The sequence below is a fragment of the Mesocricetus auratus genome, unplaced genomic scaffold, assembly GCF_017639785.1.
Source record: "Mesocricetus auratus isolate SY011 unplaced genomic scaffold, BCM_Maur_2.0 Super-Scaffold_100025, whole genome shotgun sequence".
In the NCBI taxonomy this organism is placed as follows: Eukaryota; Metazoa; Chordata; class Mammalia; order Rodentia; family Cricetidae; genus Mesocricetus; species Mesocricetus auratus.
In genome coordinates this window covers 13,025,474-13,044,813 of record NW_024429206.1, presented here as the reverse complement: position 1 = coordinate 13,044,813, position 19,340 = coordinate 13,025,474, and the positions used below count along the sequence as shown (strand labels likewise).

The 19,340-nt window shown below is 52.7% G+C and overlaps 1 protein-coding gene across 5 annotated transcripts in view; it reads left to right on the top strand.

Moving 5' to 3' along the window:
* Cux2 (cut like homeobox 2) overlaps positions 1-19,340 on the top strand; it is a 185,823-nt gene that overhangs the window by 115,912 nt on the left and 50,571 nt on the right. For 4 of the 5 annotated variants that reach the window (XM_040731236.1, XM_040731234.1, XM_040731235.1 and 1 more), the window contains exons 2-3: positions 3,047-3,157; positions 6,601-6,648. In XM_040731236.1, the coding sequence (XP_040587170.1) occupies positions 6,613-6,648 (36 nt within the window). In that variant the 5' untranslated portion in view covers positions 3,047-3,157; positions 6,601-6,612. The remainder of the gene's footprint in view (positions 1-3,046; positions 3,158-6,600; positions 6,649-19,340) is intronic. The other variant, XM_040731233.1, reaches the window with a different exon arrangement.

Genomic DNA, 19,340 nt, shown 5'->3' with positions numbered 1-19,340 from the left:
TGTACCCCCTGTGTGTCTAAGAAGGAGATGAATATCAGCCAGTGTTTATGGAACTCCTGGCAGGGTACAATTATGATCTTGAATTATTTAAAACAATCTCCCCCAAACACCCTCAGCTGATAGAGAAAGGGAGCCAAGGACAGCTGGAAAGCAAGGCATTGAAAATTTGCCTTCAGAACCCACCAAGGAACTACACGCACCTCAGTTATTAGAACAGTCTATAATTCACCGCCCAGCCCCTGCTTGAGTCCTCTCAAGAAATGTCACTGTGCTCATTGCACAGGGTGATGTACATTAGGAGCCTATCTTGGTGCCCGGGACACACAAGCACTCACTAAATGGTAGTTACGATTATTGCATTTATTATTGTCATGATCATTGGTGCTTGCACATTTACTGTAGAAACACTGAAAGAATTCAAGGTTGAAGGATAAGCATCAACTGAGGCAGAGTAGAGGAGAGCATGGTCTGCATGTCTGTGACAGCGTCTGCCCCTTCAGGACTGGGTAGGAGAGCTGGGCTTGCAGTGTCCGGGATGGGAGCCGCCAATGTCTCCTGCCTGGCCTGGTTCTGCTTTGTGTTAATACAGCCAGCAGACACCCAGCTGGTCAGATCTGCACTCACCAGCAACCAGGGATGTACGGACAGAGAGAGGGCCCTGAGGTACACACACTGGCAGCTAGATGTCCCCTGCATGGCTGTTCCCTTTCATAAACTGTGTTAGGTAGGTGTGTGTACATGTGTGTGTGTTGGGGGGGTGTTGCATTCTTGTATGTATGTATGTATGCTCGAGTGTGTGTGATCATACATATGTGTCTTCCTCAATCGCTCCCCACTTTGTGTACAGATACATAGTCTCTCACTGAACTCTAAGCTTATACACTTGGATAGTACCCCATCTCCATCTCCAAAGTAGTAAGGTTACCAGCAGGCCACCATGCCTGCCTAGCTTTTATGTGGGTGCTAATGATCTGAACTCCAGTCTTCATGCTTGCACAGCAATCCCTTATCTACTGAGTCATCTCTCCAGCCTCTGGCTGAAGAATTCAGACCTCAGCTCTAAGCACTGATACCAATAGCAGCTGTGTGGAGAGGCCCAGGGTCCCCAATATAGCAACTCATACCTGCAGGTGTGTCAGTGCATATCCGTGATCCCAACACTCAGGAAGCTGAGGCAGCAGCATTGTGACTTATAGACAGCCTGGACTCCAAAACTTACAAATCAGTGCTCATAAAACTCACTGTGTAAAATACAGAATAATCCAGAACCTAGTGGTGCGTCCCAAGTTCTGCGGCAGAGCAAAAGGTAACATTCAGTGGTCTTTAATATTTTAGTTCTTTCTCCCCTGCCTAGTGAGGGCCTCATCCTCCTGGCCCTATCAGCCATTGGTAGATCCATTAGATCTATCTGTTGTCAGACTCCACTCCTCATGCAGCTCAAAATTCCTCATGACTTTTGGACTTGTCGCCCCCAGGCAGCCCTGCCCCGTGCTGATGTGGGAATGTTTCAGCACCTTGGAGAGCATCACATCCTCATCCTGGTTTTAGACAGTGACTGTTACCCCCCCCCGCGCGCACCGTCCCTCTCATGATTTGCTCCAAAAGTTGACTTTTTAAAAATAGAAATAGACATTCTTTCTTGAATGCACCCCCAAAGAACTCCAGTGCCCAGAGGATGTCTTTACAGGTTTGGGGGACCAGGTCTGTGGCACTATAGTAAATTGCCACTGAGCCAGCGTTTCAGACACCAATCGGCTCTCACAAAGGCTCTGCAGTGGGTTAACAGTACTTTTATTTCATTATCTAACGGTGAAAGGGTTTCATTGTGTGTGCAAGACGAATGTGTATTAGCGGTGACAAATGGGGTCTTTCAGCACGCTGCCGCACTTCGTCATACATATGTTGGATTAAAGAGTTCGCCCTGGAAATACGCTCCCCGCGTCTGCGTGTGCGTTTTTTAATAAATCTGATTGCAGGAATTTATTGCACCACCGGATTTAGGAAATTATGGGGCTTGATTGCTGCAAATATAATCGGGTGATGTATGCAGGAGGGTTCATCGAGTTATCGTCCAGAAAGAAAGAAAGGGAAAAAAAAGAGCCTGTCTCAAGTCAGTGCCAGCAGTGCAGGCCACATAAACAGAGTGCTCCTTGAATTATGCAAATGAGTCGTGACAACGCCTGGTGAATTGTACTCCTGTGAAAGCCCCGAGACAGCGAAGGAGGCTTGGAGAGAAGCTATCGAGCACATACGTAAAGCAGCAAGCTCCATCCATGAGGCATCCCCCTCCCTTCATCCCCCTCTCTCTCCATCCCTGGTCCCGTGTGCCCAACCCCTGGTCTGATTCCTGAGTGTGCACATCAGGCCAGGCCCCCCTCCAGTCTGTTTCTTTCCTGTGGGCAAGGGTTCTGGGAACCTTCGGTGATTTACCGTGGGGTACACGCGAGGTCAGCGTGCTTCTCTCCGGCACCTTCATTTTTCCAAAATCTACTGGAATTAAAAAGCCATCTATATCTTAAGAGGCGAATTTATGAGCCTTTAAGGGAGAAAGCAGGAGTTGGAGCGGTGCCCGCCGCTGATGTATGGAAGCTGTCGGCAGCACTCGCGCGTGGGGGAAAGTGCCCATACAATATGCCGCGCGCCGCTATTTTGACACGCTTTGGAGATGTTTTCTTCAGTTACTGACAGGCTTATGCCATCACTCCTTGGAAATTTAAGAGGTGGGATTGGGGTGGTGGCAGAGATTGGGAGGAAATAAAAACCTCAGTTTAACTTTGTCTGGCCCAGCTCCTAAGGAGGACAAAAATGAGAAGCCCACACTGTCCTGGGGGTTTTTTGTTTGTTTGTTTTTACATTTTTTTATTCATGCCAGGAGTCAATATCTAGCCTTTTCTCAGCCCTGTGAGTTATGAAGACTTGTTCAGAGTGTTGCGTTTACAATAATTCAAAAGCAAAGAGAAGAGGACAAATCTCTCTCTCTCTCTCTCTCTCTCTCTCTCTCTCTCTCTCTCTCTCTCTCTCTCTCTCTCTCTCTCTCTCGTTCCAGAAGGAGCTTAATTCCATCGCCTGGGAGCTGTCCCTGCCACAGGAGGAAAGCGAGCATTCTCCTAAACGTTTAATTGAACTCCGCCGGGAATTTAAGAAAAATGTGCCAGAGGTAGTGTGCCTGCCGCTACAGTGTTAACTCAGAAGGAATGCAGCTTGCTTTCTTCCCGCTCTGTTCAAACTATGTAGCGAAAACTGTAGACATAAGTGACTAACAAGAAGTTAATTAGCTACAAAGATAAATCATAGCCGGGCCAGCAGCCTTCACAGTGTTGGGGGAGGGGCTCCCCAGCAGGATGACTGGAGCTGGGGGCGCCCAGTGCCTCCACCCAGATCACTCTTCCCCAGGTCGCCAGGCAGCCTGGATTTGCAGTCAGTCCAAGTCCTGCTCTTGGGTGAAATGGTTGGCGTTTGATGGCAAAGACAGTTGGGCCTAAAGTCTGGCTCATCGTCTGCCTGCCCTTGGGCCTGGGAGACACAGATGGCTAGGGCTCTGAAACCTGCCCCTCCCCTCCCCCACTGAGGTTCCAGGCCCCGGTCTTGGCCCAGATGTAGCAATGTCCAGGCAATGGAAAGCCCACTCTCTGTCCCCTAAGGAGCAGACCGGCCCAGACATGTGTCTGTTCTTTTCTGAGGCTGAATGTGAGAATTTTATTTTCCCTCTGCCATCAAGACCCCTGTTGCTTCTCAAATTGAAAAAATAAAATTTAAACCAGGTGGTCGGTGGTGTCGCACACCTTTAATCCCAGCACTGGGGAGGCAGAGGCAGGCGGATCTCTGTGAGCTCCAGGCCAGCCTGGTCTACAGATCCAATTCTGGGACAGCTAGAGCTGTTACACAGGCAAACCTTGTCTCGAAAAACAAATAAAATTTAAAAAGTGATAACAATAAGCAGCGAAACGGAGCCCTTGAACCCTGTGTCACTTGGACAGGGCCCAGACACTGTCAGAGAGTTGCAGGCAACAGACCCAGAGCCAAGCCTAAGCTCCAGCCAACAGCTGCTGCCTCTGTCCGTCACTGATCCAGCTTACTTGCTGGGGTGTGCTGGACCACAGAGGGCAGGTGGGCGGGGGCCGGCAGGTTTCCAAGGCGTCATAAACAACTGTGGTTCCCCAGGGCAAGTTTTGGGATGAGGGCCCAACTAGAACTTGTTTCTGAGGTAATCCATAAAGCCGTGTGAGCAGGTGTGAGTGGGAGAGGGACAGAAGCTCAGACCCCAGTGTCTCTTGCTGTCATGACTCAACAAGCCCAAGTGAGGTCTCTTTAAGACAGGGGTCGCACGTAGCTCAGGCTGGCATTCAACTCCTCATACAGCTGAGAATGACCCTGAACCTCTGGTCTCACTGCCTCCATCTTCCAAGAACTGGCTTACAGGTGTGTACTATTACACCCTGTTTATGTGACGCCTGGGGCAGAACCTGGGGCCTTGTGCGTGCTAGGTAAGGTCTCTGCAGACTGAGCCATATCCCCTGCCGGCCTTTCTCTTTCAACCACAGCCTGTAAACGGAGTTTTCTGCTCACGTCCAGCATGCCTCTGGCCCTCCCATCTCTGGGAAGCATAGCTGAATCCGTTGTCGGTCTTCATGGCCCCACACACATTCTTTCTCTCTCTGGCCCTCTCAGACGGTCTGTCTTGCCCTCTCTCCCCCAGCATAGTGAACTCAGCCTTAACCATTGCTTCACACGGGAGCCCTCAGGTGAGGAGGGAAATCCAGGCCAGGTTTTCAGCCTGCGAGTTTGACTTACATAATGCTACATAATTATGCAATTACATAATTAGAAGGGATAAATTTCCACTCCTATTATAGTCATGGCTCTGGAAACTCTTGTGTTGGGAGCTCATCCCTCCTGATGGGAGAGTCGTGATAACTTTATTTAAGAGCATCGTCCGGGAGTCCCGTCCACCTACTGCATACGGCCTGCCTGGTTCCTCCTGGGGCTTGCACATCCTTGGCGGGGTTTGGCCTGGCACCCATCTCCATCCCCATCTCATGGCTCTCCTGTGTGAACCCCTAAAGTCATCTGAATACGAAGGTGTGGGAATGAAAAGAGCATCTTGTATTTGGGCTCAGATTCCAACTGTATCACCCTGCTTGCACGTCACCTTGAATAGACCAGCACCCGGGGGCCTCAGTACCCCCTTTATAAAGTCAGGGGCCTTTGGTCTGCAAAGTTGAGCTTTGCTTCCTCTGAGGCCATTGGATCCACCCAGCTGCCTGAGACTCGGCTGCAGTCCCCGGTACCAGCCGCTCTAACCGGTGCTGTGGTACCGGGCTACCTCCTCCTGGTGGTTTCTTCTATGCGTCCAGGCTTGAGACCATGACCTCGAGCCATTCTAATTCTGCTGTCACTCAGCCTGGCAACCTGGCTCCTGAAGCCAAAGCCACAGGCAGTCTATGCATCCTCTAAAAGGACTTTACGTCTAGGCAGCAGTCACGCTGGGACGTCCCAAAGGCAGAAGTCAGTGTAGAGCGGTAGCTGGGGCCAGAGCAGGAGCCTTGTCCAAGGGGAGAAATAGCAGGTCGTGTCCTCATGGCTATGGGTTTCTCCCTAACCTCCTGCTTCTCTGCCACACACCCCCCACCGCCGCTTTATTCCCCACCTGGGATTTTCCTTGTTGCTTTGACCGATTGTGGCAGGAGGAAGGATCCCCAGGGCTTCCCCGAGTGACCCACGGGCTTCAGGGTTAGCACCTTGGGACATTCGCCTCAGCTGAGTGCTCAGTGAGCCCCAGAGACCACCCCTGGAGTCTGAGGGTGGGTATAGCTGAGCCTACCTGTGCGCTCACAGCATTGGTGAAGCCGTTGGTCCGTACGTGGCATCCCAGAACTGGTACACAACCACGTCCTAGAAACCACTCCATGCTCTGATGAGGAAGGACAGAGAGGGATAGTGGTGACTTTTGGTGAAATGCAAGTCCCGATTCATGGGAGATGGCCTTGAGGGAGAAGTAGCCCCATGCCACACCTGGAAGGACAGAGGGACTTCCTGGGGGTACTTTTTCCACCTAGAGCTAAGAGTGGAAAATCAGGGTCAGCTCTCCGTCCCCTATTCCCCTGAGCTAAGCCACAGGTCAACCGTGCCACCCACAAGGACATCATGGATACCGTCACTGTAATGTTCAGGAGGCTAAGGTAAGAGGTCATGAGTTCAAACCAGCCTGGGCTACATACATTTTGAGACCCTGTCTCAAAATGCTAAGGGCTGGGGTTGTAACTCAGGTGTGGAATTTGGCGTTCTTCACTCCATGCCAATGCCACCAAAAGGAAAACAGTTGTGCATTTAGGAAATAGCCATCCTGCCTCCCTCTGCAGAAGACCCAATGCTAGGACAGTAAAGGCTCTAAAAAGTACTGCAGGGACAGGACCTGGGGTGCGTGCGTGAGTGCGTGCGTGCATGTGTGCCTGTGTGTGTGTGTGTGTGTGTGTGTGTGTGTGTGTCTATTCCTTACAAAACCACAGTTCAGGTTCCACAGAGAACGATGGTGAGGGCTGCTGGGGTGGGCTCAGGAGTACCTGCACTATGGCAGACCCTCCTCCATCATCTCTTTTGCAGGGACTCAGAGAGATGGTGGCCCCCGTGCTGAAAAGCTTCCAAGCCGAGGTAAGAGCCTGTGAAAAAGCGCTTGGGGAGGTGGGGGTGATGTGTACTGGGCTTCCCTTCCCCCAGGCTATCTGAGGTAGCTAAACCCCTGCCACCAGCCCACCCAGCACATCTGCCCCCACCACGCTCTGGGTGAAGCCAGCCTTACTCATGGCCTTTGCTGCCAGCCCACCTGGCAATGGCTGCCCCTACCTGCCCATCCACCCTGTGGCATCAGAATGTCCTACCATCTATGGCATTGATAATGACTTAGAACTTGCTGGGGTGCTGCTGGGCTGGGAAGGGGAGCCCACCTCTAATGCCCCATGGACAAGGGCTCTCCTTGAGCTCAGGTGGTCCCAGAAAACTCTTCCACACACAGCCCCTGAGCACAGAGGCCGCAGCTGCAAGTCCATGAACACTGGTGTGGGCCGGGTTTCTCTAGAGGCCAAACCTCTATTTCCCTGTCCCACCATGGGGATAAAGAGACTTCTGGGCATCCTGTGTTGTTTTGGATGTGGATAATGAGAGAGAATGCAGGAAAGGAATGGGCACACCCATCTGGCTCTCTCAGAGTGTTGGAGGAATATAGCTGGGGTTGGAACCCTGCCTCCACCACTTACTGGCTGTGTGATCTTACGGGAGTTACTTGGCCTATCTGTGCCCTCCTCTGTCAACTTGATGATAATTTTCTCTCTTTCATAAGATTGAGGCTGAGGAGGGAGCAAGGAAAATCACAAGGAAGTGTTCGGAACAGTGTCTTGGGTATTAGAAGCCTCTGGAATAGCTGGGAGTGGTGGTGCACACCTATAATCCCAGCACTGGGGAAGGTGGAGGCTGGTGGAGAGAGATGTCTCCCCTTTGCAGTAGAAGAAAGACTTGAGCATTGGAAGTGATGAGAAGACCCGAGGCACAGCCTCATGAGTGGCGAGGCTTGGAACTTCAGCCCGGCGCCTCCAGCGGTATGGCCCTGGAGAGGTTCTCCGACCTCTCGGAACCCCGACTCCCCTCCTGTGACACCCAAAGCCAAGTCTACAAATCCAGCGGAGGGGGCAGCAGCTGGGTGGCACGGGGTATGGTGTGCCGGCAGTTGTTCTGAGGGACCTCTCCTGCCGCACACCCACAGAATTTACCGTGACTGCGTTCCCCAAGGCCCTGCCTTCCTCGTCGTCACCTCACTGAACTGCCATGCCGCAGGCCTCTCCTCACCCCTGTGGGAAGAGGATCTTGAGCATCTTAGCCAGGGCTGTTCCTGCCTTGGTGTGTGCAGAGTCAGGAGTCCCCTCACCCCGAATCCATTTTCCTGCCTACGGGAGGTGTGGTGGGGAGGAAGTGGACTCGACCCTCTGTGAGTCAAGGCTTCCTTGATTGCTCAAAGGACAATTTAGAGTCCCCCACACACACACTCACCTCCCCGGAAAACAAAAGCCAGCCCAGGGAAGGTGGTTTCCGGGAGCCAGCTTGAAATGGCCGAAGTTTGAAAATCCTTGTGCGAGGAGAAAGGGAGCCAGCCCCAAAGCCCCACTAATTATAAAAGTTGCTTTTATGAAAGATAATTCAAAGCAATAATTTAGCAAACATAATCAAGCCACGCAGATGGGGCCGCTGATGGATGGATTGCAACATGCAATTAGCGGCTCTCACAGTTACATGTCATTAACCCTCCACGCACAAAAATTATTTTCTCATTATTAGCTGAAAAGGTAAAATTAAGCTGACTAGACACTAAAGGAACAAACCACAATTAATTACCTTCATTTATTACAGTCATTATCTTAGAGTTATTTTTGCTTGGAGACAGAGAGATGCAAACATCTAAATTAAAAGTTTTGTTTTTGCTAAATTTGAGGTGAGGCGGCTCCAAGCAGTGTGTACACTGGCTTACCACCCTAGACCCCAGGGCCACACCAGCAGGCCTCTCGATGGCAGCTTCCTCTCTGTGGGGTGGCCTGTGGGGTGACAGAAGCCCTTTGGGCTGCTCTGGAGCAGAGGTGGTCCCCTGAGCCTCATGGGAACACAGCAGTTTAGGGATCGTCCCTGTGATGGACATATGTGGCTTTGGCGAGTGACTTCCTGTGTGTGAGCCACACCGTTGAGTTCTGTGCATGGGGCAACCCCCTGGGATGCTGAGAGCCGTGAGCTACCGAGTGCCAGGTGGCAGGCATGCCCCATGGCACGTGTAACTCAGCTGCAGCCAACAATGTCCTCCTCATCCTCCCAGGAACTGAGAGAGTTCCTGTGACCGCCACTTCAGAGCAGGTACCAGGAGACGATTTAGATGGCTGGCAGAGTCCTTGCAGGCTTTTATCTTATCATTCAGCAGACACTTAGGGAGCCTAGGCGGGAGTACAGGGATCCGGGTTCCATCCCAAGAACCCACATTAAAAAATAATCTAGTTGTGACGTGCTCCTGTCACTCCAGGTGGAGACAAATACAGAGCTCTAGGGCTCACTGGCTGGCCAGCCTGACCTACTTGGTAACTTCTAGGCTAGTAACAGACCCAGCTAAGAGAATCTAGGTGGGCAACAGCTGAGGAATGACCAAATTGTTCTCTGGGTCCACACGCACACACACATACACATACATATAAACACACATAGACACACATAAACACATACACATACATATAAACACATACACATAGACACGCATAAATGTACATACACACATGTGCATACACGCACATACATCTGCATGCAAACACACACATGCACACTCACACACATGTGCTCTCACCTGCAGTGTGGAAAGAGCAGTCTGATGTCACCCTCGGGAGGGTTACTCGAAGCCGTCTCCTCTGCCTCTCTTGGCATGGGAACAGCAGGCATTTCTGCAGTACGCTCAAGGACTTCCCAGGGAAGATAAACCACCCTCCCACTTGGCTCTCTGCAAATGTCCTTGGGTGGAACAATCTTTGTGTTGGGCTCCCATGAGGCTGCAGTGGGCTCGGAGCCGATGAGACTCTGGAAGTCCTGCCACCATCTTTTCTGGAGAAGTTGTCCAGAGCCCAAGGGGGCCTGGTGGGGTCTTGTCCCAGTGATGGCCACAGCCATTCATCCTGTCCCTTATCTGTCTGCATGTGTCCTTAAGTAACCCCATCAAGCCGTGACATCTGTGTCTCTTTGAACCTGGACCTGCTGTCACAAGAGCCCAGGGTGGCCCTTCGCCTACCTGGTGGTTCCACACCCTGACTTGTCCTCCTGGCCGGCACATTCCCTGCTGGGAGAAGCCCAGGTCACAATGCTACCCAAAGAAGCAAGGCCAGGAGGCAGTGGCTGAGCTCGGTTGACAGCAGGCCCAGCACCACCTCCTGTGACTTCCTAAGAGATACCAAGAAGAGTCCAGGCGCACTGCCAAACCATGAGCAATTGTGCTGAGGGGTAGTTTAGGAGCGTGGTTACTCTGAAGACAAAAGGAATATCCCACATATGCAGTGAGCATCCCCTCTCCTTTCCTCCCTTCTCCCTGCTCATCCCCACTCAGTCCCTTTGGTGGGGTTGATTCTTGTTACAATGGCTAGCTAAGTCTGCAGGTCTCTCTATGTATGGAATCACAAGCTTTTCCTCCAGGCTCCAGGTGGCTGGGTGGGCATGCAGATTCCACTGTCCCGGGAGACCCACCCCAGCCTGGCTCCTCCCACCCCAGGGAGCTGGCATTCTCTATTCCTTCTACCAGAGTATGCTTCCCTGAACCTCATGTATCTCCCAGAAGTCAAGTCCAATGTCCCCAGAGCAATGCAGCCACTGGACGCTTACCCAGCAGAATATGTGGCTTGTCCTTATACATCTCACGAAGATGGGGTGGCCGGAGCGCTCAGGCCTTGCAGCTGGCAGAGTGTGTGTGGACCTTGACTATGCTGAGGGTGGCTTTAGGGCAGAGGCGGGACCAGCTCCATCCTGCATTTTAAGTGGACTCTGTGGGTGCCACTCAGGTGGCAACAGCCTCCTGACTTTAAAGGTGATAGCAGAGACTGTGGGAGCTACTGGCTCTTGCCCTCTGTGGCCCTGCCCTGCCCATAGCCCTGCCCTGCCCATGGCCTTCACCCTCCCGTGCCTCCCTGCTCCATGCCTGTCCTCTCTCTTTCCCTTACCTGGGATTTAATCCCAGGTCTCTCCTTTCCCTTCCACTGTTTCTGTGACTCCCTCCCAGGCTCCTCTCTCTGGCTCTCCCAGCATGGGTTTGACCCCTTTGGGCCCCACATAGAGTCCTAAAGCAGCTGACAGGGCCAGGAAAAACTGGTCGCTACTACTATTGGGACCTCCCTCCCTCCCTGCCGTGAGGACAGGGGGCAGGGCAAGGGTGGCCTGTGGAGTGGTTGGCTAGCAGCTTTCTTCTTGGCTGTGTGACCTTGAGTGAGTCACTTAACTTCTCTGGGTTTCTGCCCCTCTCCCCCTTAAAAGATTTTTGTTTATTTATATGTATCGATGTGTGTGTGCATGTGTGCCTGCGTGCATACATGTGCTCAGGTGTGTACCTGCAGTACAGCCCATCTGTGCAAATCAAGGGACAATCTGCAGGGGTCGTTTGTCTCCTTCTACCTTGTGGGTCCTGGAGACTTACCTGCTGGTCTCTACTTTGAATGAAGATCGGAATCATGGCTGCCCCGGTAGGCCCACAGGCAACTCAATGAGCTGATGCTGATACAGGGAGAATAGAGACACAAGAGAGGCTGGCCATGCCACACCATGCCTCCCACAAGTCCTGTGGGGGAGCGCCCTCTCACCCATTCCTCGGGTGAGCTAACTGAGGCTCAGCCTTGGCCTACGAGGCCTGACTCAGGCAGGGGCAGCAACCAGTAAGGCCACAATGACTCAACACGGCTAGCAAGGCACAGCCCAGATTGTGTGTACCCTCTCGTAGGTCTCTACAGACTCAGAGGGCAAAGTGCTTGCCCAGGTTCACTCAGCCCTCTCCCCACAGCGTTGAGGGTGGGAAGTACAAGCCTCAGTTTGGAAAGCTAATTGGGTGCCCAGACATACAGGGGGACCAAGGGTTACTGAGAAGGCCAGGCTGGGGAGCCTATGACATACACTGAAGTGAGAGTTTAATTTGGGGCTGAGTTATGTGATACTCAGTGCCCAATAGACAAGAGTGTTGCCGGCAGCGTGAGTCAGTGAAGGCGACCCTTGCCCTCCCTGCTCCCTGCCCACCCTCTCTAGCCGTGTCATCCTGGAGACCACCCTGTCTCCCTGACGGCCTTGCCAGCTGGGGGCGAGGCTCCCACTAACCCACACGTCCATCCGGGTTTGCTGTCAGCCCCCTGAAGCATCCTTGGGCTGTGATGCCAAGTTACAACCAAATTAAGAACCCTCAGCCATCCTCTTTGATTCGCTCTCTCTGCCTTATCAAGTGAATTATTAATGCCCCTGCACCCCAGTTAAGCAGATACTTGCAGCCATTCCGGGTCCTTCTCATTAGAAACAGCATCATCTAAGGGAGGATATTGACTGATTTTTTTTTAATCTTGGAATCATGGACGTGAACCACATATTTACATGGCATTCCCTTTAACTCGAATTCTTGTGCTTTATTTTTATATTATTGATCTTTTTTTGACACGAATTGCTTTTTGGCCTTGTGTGCATGTTGTTAGCTCTCCACCGGGCAAAGGAACGGGCTGCGCCTGGCCAGGAAGAGCAATGGCTCTGGCCGCGTGGCAGGAACATTCCCACACATTTAACAGCAATTAGTCTACCCTGCTGCCCAGACGCTCATGTATGAAAATTTACAAGCCTTTTAATAGACTGAGCTCTGGGACTGGGCAGGCCTGGCGCCGGGCAGATGAGGCCACCGGGTGTGTGTTCATTGAGCTGCCGCCTCGGTCAGACGGGGGCAGGGGCGGGAGTGTGGAAACTACTGGAAACATAGGCCACTCACTCTAGCAGGGGTTGAGGTGGCCCAGCACACAGTCACACATTCAGCTGCTCAGTTGATGCTTATTAAGTGCCTACTGTGTGCCTTGCATGGAGCTAGGTGCTGGAGGTAGACGAGAGTTCAGGTCCCTCCCACGCCTGATGCCCAGGATGGAGCAGAGTGGACATAAACCCAGGGTCATACAGACCTGAGTTTATGTGGTAGCCCTGCTGGTGTCCAGGTTCCTAAATGAGCCTCAGTTTCCTTGGCTGTAGAACGGGCAATACACAGCACTTCCCCGTAGCCCAGGGAGACGGAGAAGATTCACTAAAATAATGATTCTTGGGACCTGGTTATTCCTGGTTAATCCTGTTCCCCGCTGGATTCTACCTTCCCTGACCTTGCCCGAGCAGAATGCTCTAGACTCACGACCAGCCTCACTGTGGGCTCCCCAACTTCTCCCTGTTGCTCACGGTGACTCTCGACACCTTTCCCTTGTGAGGAGCCCCTTCTTTACTCTAGCTCCACTTAGACCTTGTTCAGCAAGCATTGACTTGGCACCTGTTGTATACCAGGGTGCGTGGCTAGCTACAATGTGTATGTGTGTAGGTGCGTATGTGTGAGCATGTTTGTGGAGAGTATCACTGGAATCTGGGGCTTGCCCATTAGGCTAGGCTGGCCGGCCAGCGAGCAGCTGAGGTCTACAGGGCTCAGTCTCCCCAGCACTGGCATTACAACTGCATGCTACCAGCTTTTTTTATTTTTATTTTTTCACATGTGGATTCTTGACATCAGACTCAGGTCACCATGCCTACAAGGGAATACTTACTGCCTGAGCCGTCTCCTCCATCCCTGAAGTCACCTCTCCTCCCCTGTGACACTATGACCTTCAGGGAGAGAGGTAGATACTGGCCACAATGCTGTCCAGCAGTAGTCACTTAGGTTCATATAGTCTAGGTGGGGTAATGAAAGAGTAAACCGGCCCACGGGCCCTACTGGGTGCAGACCCCACTGGGGACCCTAGGGATGCCATGGGGATCAGATGCAGCCTCCGTGGGTCAAATTTCCCATCATTGTGATAACTAGCCTGAGAAAAGCAGGGAGGAGACATTACTGGGGTTCAGGATTGTGGAGGCCTCTGTCTGTGGTCACATGGCCCTGCCTTTCTGCACTGAGCCAATATCTTTCTGGAGCAGCTGCTCACTTGATGGCAGCCAGGAAGCAGAAAGACAGAAAAGGGCAGGGATAAGATACGCCTTTCAGAGACGGGGTGGCTGTGAGCCACAGGGTCACACTTGGTGAACTGTGGGCAGATGTGGAGGGCGGCTGCCTGGCCTTTTGTTTGTTTGTTTGTTTTCCAGACAGGGTTTCTCTGTATCGCTTTGGAGGTTAGACTGTCCAAACTTATGTGCCAACTCTCTACCTTCCTGCCCAGGGAAATCTTCCTAGGGCTTTAAAACCGAGTCCTGAGCCGGGTGATGGCAACGGCACATGCCTCTACTCCCAGCACTGGGGAGCCAGAGGCAGGAGCACCCTGTACCTCAGTTTACCCAGGTCTGCCTGTGTAGATGGGTCTGTGTGGACCTGTGTCTGGTTCTGTGAGCCCAAAGAGGTCTCTGGACTGCAGGCTACAGCCTGTGGCTTTGGTTCAGAAGGGCCCAGTAGGCATAGTGACGCTCAGGATTCTGGGAAGGAGGATCGGGAGTTTAAGGCCAACCTGGGCTACAGAGTAAGACACTGCATCATCCTGAGTCAAGGGAAGGAAAGATCCTCCCCCACCCCTCCCCACCCCTGCCTCTCCCTCCAGCCCCTGCCTGCCTCTCTCCTGAGCCCCAAGCTCTTCACCAACTCAATATTTTGGGATTCTCTTCTGTAATTACAAAAGCCTAGCTTCAAGTCACAGACTTGGGTTGTAGAGGCAGAAGGATCAGTTCAAGGTCAGCCTTGACAGCAGAGTAAATTCAAAGCTAACCTGGGCTATAAGAGACCCTGTCTCAATAACAACAACAATAAAAACAATTTTCAGTTGTCTAAAAACCTTCCCCAGCATCCAGAACCACTTGGGACGGAGGGTGGTGGTGCTGGGCTTCTGAGCCTTTACATATTCTATTCCTTCGCCCCCCCAAATGCTTTTCCTTCCCCAACTCCATATGCAATGTCCACGTGTCCTGCAAGGATCCACCCAAATGGCCGCAGCGTGAGATTCTGTGACTGGCCCAAATGACACATGGTTCTTCCTTCACCTGCTGGCCCCGAGAATCACATGATCAGCTCCTTTGCTTCTCTCCAGGGCTGACAACATATGGTACCCTCCTCCCCCTCCCCATTACAACCCTCTGACAACTTCAGCAACTCCTGGGATGGAATCCAGACCCCTAAGCATACATTTGAGACTCTCTGCCGTCCACCCTGCCTGCCCTCCCTGTACCCTCCCCTTCCTTTTCAAATGCTACTTCCTCGACCGCCCCCTCTCTACCTCAGGGCGTTTGCGCTTGCTCTGCCCCCTCTCTAGACTCTTTGCCCTCCCCAGGCAGGCGAGGCGTTCAGCCTGGGGCACTGTGAGGTTCTGTGTCAGTCTCTCTGTCACAGACTGGCCTCTGTCTGGGAGGATGGGCAGCAGCCTGGCTAGGATGTCCCCACTGATGGCCCATGGCACCCCCTCTGTGACAGCCAGAGACGGCTCAGGCCTCGCCTGCCATGCTTCCCTGACACCTGCTGCTCCTCCAGAGCTCTGGTCACATGTCACTCCTACAGGGAAACTGCTGAGCTGAGACTCCACGTCTCCTTCCCGGATCCCTTTCACAGGGCTTGGCACAGTCCCTCGCTGAGTCTGTTTGCCTGGCTCTTCAAATGCTGAAGACACACACTGTAGATGCCTGTGCTCCCTGGCCCTCACAGTTCCCACTGGACAGGAGCTGGGGTAGCATTGATGAAGTGAGTATTGACGGACATGTGATTCGATTGACAGACACGGTTCTTGGTGCGTCTGTTCCGGGCAGCATTCTGAGCAGTCTGTGGTTCCCTGTGACCTACCTAAGCTGGGGACTGTCACTGTCAACCTTTTAGAATACAAGCAAGAGATGAGCACGAAGGGGTTAGTGACCTGCCCAAAGCCACACAGTTGCTTCTAATTGGTGGCCCTGCCCTTCAGCCGTGATTTATTGAGCACTTACTATGTGCCAGGTCCTGAGGATAACGTATAGAGCAGGAGAAATGCAACCCTAGGCTACACGCGTGTGCACACATATACATGCGTGTGTGCACACGTGCACACGTATAAAAAAGTGGCTCCTTTCTTAGGCAGAGGGATCTCTAGGCATTGAGCAGGGTCACCGAGCCGGTTGGTGGCACAGTCCTCCTTCTTCCTGACCTTGTATGCTTCCCATCACCTACCCTCTCCACAGGGCAGGGGCACTTTAACAACCTAACCAGTCAATTATAATAATATTTTTCTCTCCAAATGTTTAAAGGGGGAAGGGGGAGTTGGCGTGCTAAGGTATAATCATGGCTCAGAGGCCAGGCTGACATTAGTTATTAATTAGGCCATTATGCATTCCGCAGTGATAATTGCTTTGCTGTGAAGTCACCGAGCATGAAACGGACCCGGCAAAGAAACGCAATCTATCAATCCTTGGAGCCGCAGCGCAGCGTAGTCGCTCACCTTGAGCTGGTACCTCAGCCAGCAGGAAACAAAAAGAAATTAATGATGCCGGTGATAGGCAATAGCAAGCCAGACCCTTCCCTTATCCCAGCCCCGGGAGGGTTCACTGCCTGGTCCCAGGAACAGCATTGAAAGCGAGTGAAAATGGCCATTTGTCTTGGGAACACCTTTTCCTGCCTCCGCTTTCCCACCTTGTCATTTGAGAGGTGCCGTCGCCATCTCCTCCATCACTGCTCTGGGCAGAGATGGGCTAGGGAACGTCGGGGGGAGGGCATCTCCACCTGTGTTCTGCCTCTACCCAGGTTCTAGCCCTGCCCTTGGTGGATGGGGAACAAATCCCAGATCTGTTCTGAGGCCTGGGGTGGGAGGAGTCAGTAGCAGACACAGCCAGAGTCCAGTCTTAGCGCAGGAAATGGAGATCTCTGAGAGCGAGCATGCTCAGTGAGACCCATCCGATGGCAGCTGTCATGCTTTATGTAACATCCACCGTGGTTAGATGCACCCCTTGGTGTTTGGTGTCTTGGCGGATGTTCTTGTGCTGCCTGTTTTACAGATGAAGGTTGTCCGGGATGATTTGATATTGGTCTCACAACTGGTGGTGTAGCTGGGATTTGAACCCAGGATCCTGAGGGGTGAGAAAGCAAAGGTTGGCTCCCAGAAGCCAGGACAAAGCCAACACAGCCATCCGGAACCAAGGCAGGCATGTTTGTCCTGATGCCCATCTCCAGGCTAGCTTCCTCAGCTTCCAGACACATCTGGATAGACCAGGTTCACCTCAACTAAGTACCAGCCATCCAGGCCTGAGCTCAGCCTCCTGAGGTAATAATGGACATCCCTGGCTTCTGGACGTCCCATCAGCCTCGTCCAACTGGCTACAGAACAGAAGTCAACCTCAGTGCAAATATGGTGGCCCCAGTTACCTCAGAGAAAGAGGAAGCCTGCAGAGCCTCATATCTATTGTGTCTGCCTGAACAATTGGATGAGTGTCTTTGATGAACTCCATTCTTCCCACACCGCTCCCCCTCCTCCTTCCAGCTGCTTCCCAAAGGCACTGGGTGTCACTCTCCGCTGGAAGGAAAGGAAGGGGACACTGTCAGCAAAGAGTGACAGACTCATTCCATCTTAGGGACCCAAGAGCTGTGAGGGGAGTGGATGTCACCTGACCACCACAGAAACACTTGGACACAGACGAGTAGTTGGCAGCAGCTACCCTGGTGGCCTCTCACTAGCGGCTCAAGCCTATAGTCCCAGCACATGAGAGGATTTGCTATGAGTTCAAGGCCAGCCAGTGACTGGAGAGATGGCTCAGCTGTGACAAGCATGTGCTGCTCTCCCAGGGGACCTGGGTTCAGTTCCCAGCATCCACATGGCAACCCACAACTGCCTGTTATTCCAGCTCCCGGGAATCTGACACCTTCTGGCCTCTGCAAAGTGCTGGATTCACACACAAGCGCATGCACACACATGCACACACAGGACCCCTTTGAAAGGCCCAAATACCAAGGAGCTCTGGCCCAGTGACGGAGTTCATTTCCAAACAAGATGGCACTGGATACTGGACGAGCCCTCCCCAGGCTTGCCCTGTCTCTCAGCTTCTCCATTCGAGGATCTATCCCAGACCAGCCCCCAGACGGTTTCCCTGTCAACTCTGCCGTGTTCCTGGTGCCTTGGTGACTTGGCCTTCCTCTGTACTGCATGGTAGTCAGTCTCAGGAGAAGACTCCTCACAGAGCGAAGAAGGGACTTCAGGGTCTGAAGTCACCCTGTAAGCTACAAGGCGGGAAAATCCTGCGATTGGGGCAACAGGAAGGAGCCTGTTTCCCCTCATGGACTTCCTCTCCAACTGGACACCATCATTCATCATTTCGGCAAATATTTACCCGGTTTCTCCGACATGCCAGATGCTGTCCTGAGCACTGAGTGGAACACTCTAGCTGGATGTGCGGATCCGTGGCCACGTCGGTGTCTGTAGAGCCCCTGCTCACTCTAATGCTGGGCCACCCTCTGTCCTCACCCCCATCAAGCCAAACCAGTTATCAGGCTATTCTTTGTTCCTTTGATTTGCTGCAGGGTCTTGTGTAGCCCAGGCTAGCCTTAAACTCCATTTCCTGAGTCCTGGGATCACAGGTGTGCCCCCGTCACACCCAACCAAGTTGACAGCTGTTGACAGCTGAGTGACTGTCCTCAGGCACAACAGCAAGCAATAGTGATGGCCTTCTAGGTGGGAGCAGCGGCATTGTAAGTAAATCACAGACAGCAGGCTGAGCTCCAAGCCCACTGCCTGCCCCCTTATAAATAAAGCTTTATTAGAACACAGCCTCCTTTGAATACGGCCACCACCATCTTTGTAGGAATAGGGCGGAGCTCAGCAGCTGCCACAGAGACCAATAGCATATAGGCCAGAGCGCTGAACATATTTTTCTGGCTAGAGCCAGGCACCTCAGCTGTGCCCCCATCCAGTTGAGGCTCCCTTGGGGCTTCCTCCAGCCACTCTGCAGAGACCTTCCAAAGGACACGGCTATATTTAAAAGCTTGGGAAGGACAGCACTTTGATGGCATTTGCGTGGCCGCTGTTCCTTAAAGGGCACGCATGTTCCTTTAGCTTCGTTTTTCCGGGGCTGGCATTTTGGAAAATGTGCCAGAACGGCATTGAGAGGAGAAAGCACAGCTACCTGGGACCACGCCCCACCCCACCCCTCGTGCTCCGGTGTCCCAGGGCAAGGCCGTTGTGCATGTAGCTGAGAGAACTTGGGTTCACTAAGCTAGCGTGGGCCTGCAGGAGTGACGTGGAACCCACGAGGGACAGTCCAAGGCCCAGAGGGCACCTGTGACCCGGAGAAGGCTGGGGCCCTTGCCATCTCTGGCTCTGTGCCCTCACCTTTGTCTCCAGGTTCTGGCAACTTCCACCTCTCAAATGCCCCTTTGGCTCTGACTCCCTCTCGTGGCCCTTGGGCTGTGCCTCGGCTAACCTCAGCTCACATTTAGAAGTGGCAGGCGTACGGCAGGGCTCCGGGGTAGAGCTCGGGTCTGGCATGTGCAGAGGTTGCATTTTTAGCACCGCCGGACAATGAGGAATAGCAAATAAAACCTGCCCTTTAGTTGCTAGTCTCGGGGACCTTCTGAGCCTTGGCTTCCTGCTCTCTACGTGGGGAAGCTGAGGTATAGGAGGGTCGGACGATGGCATCCATCCTCTCAGCAG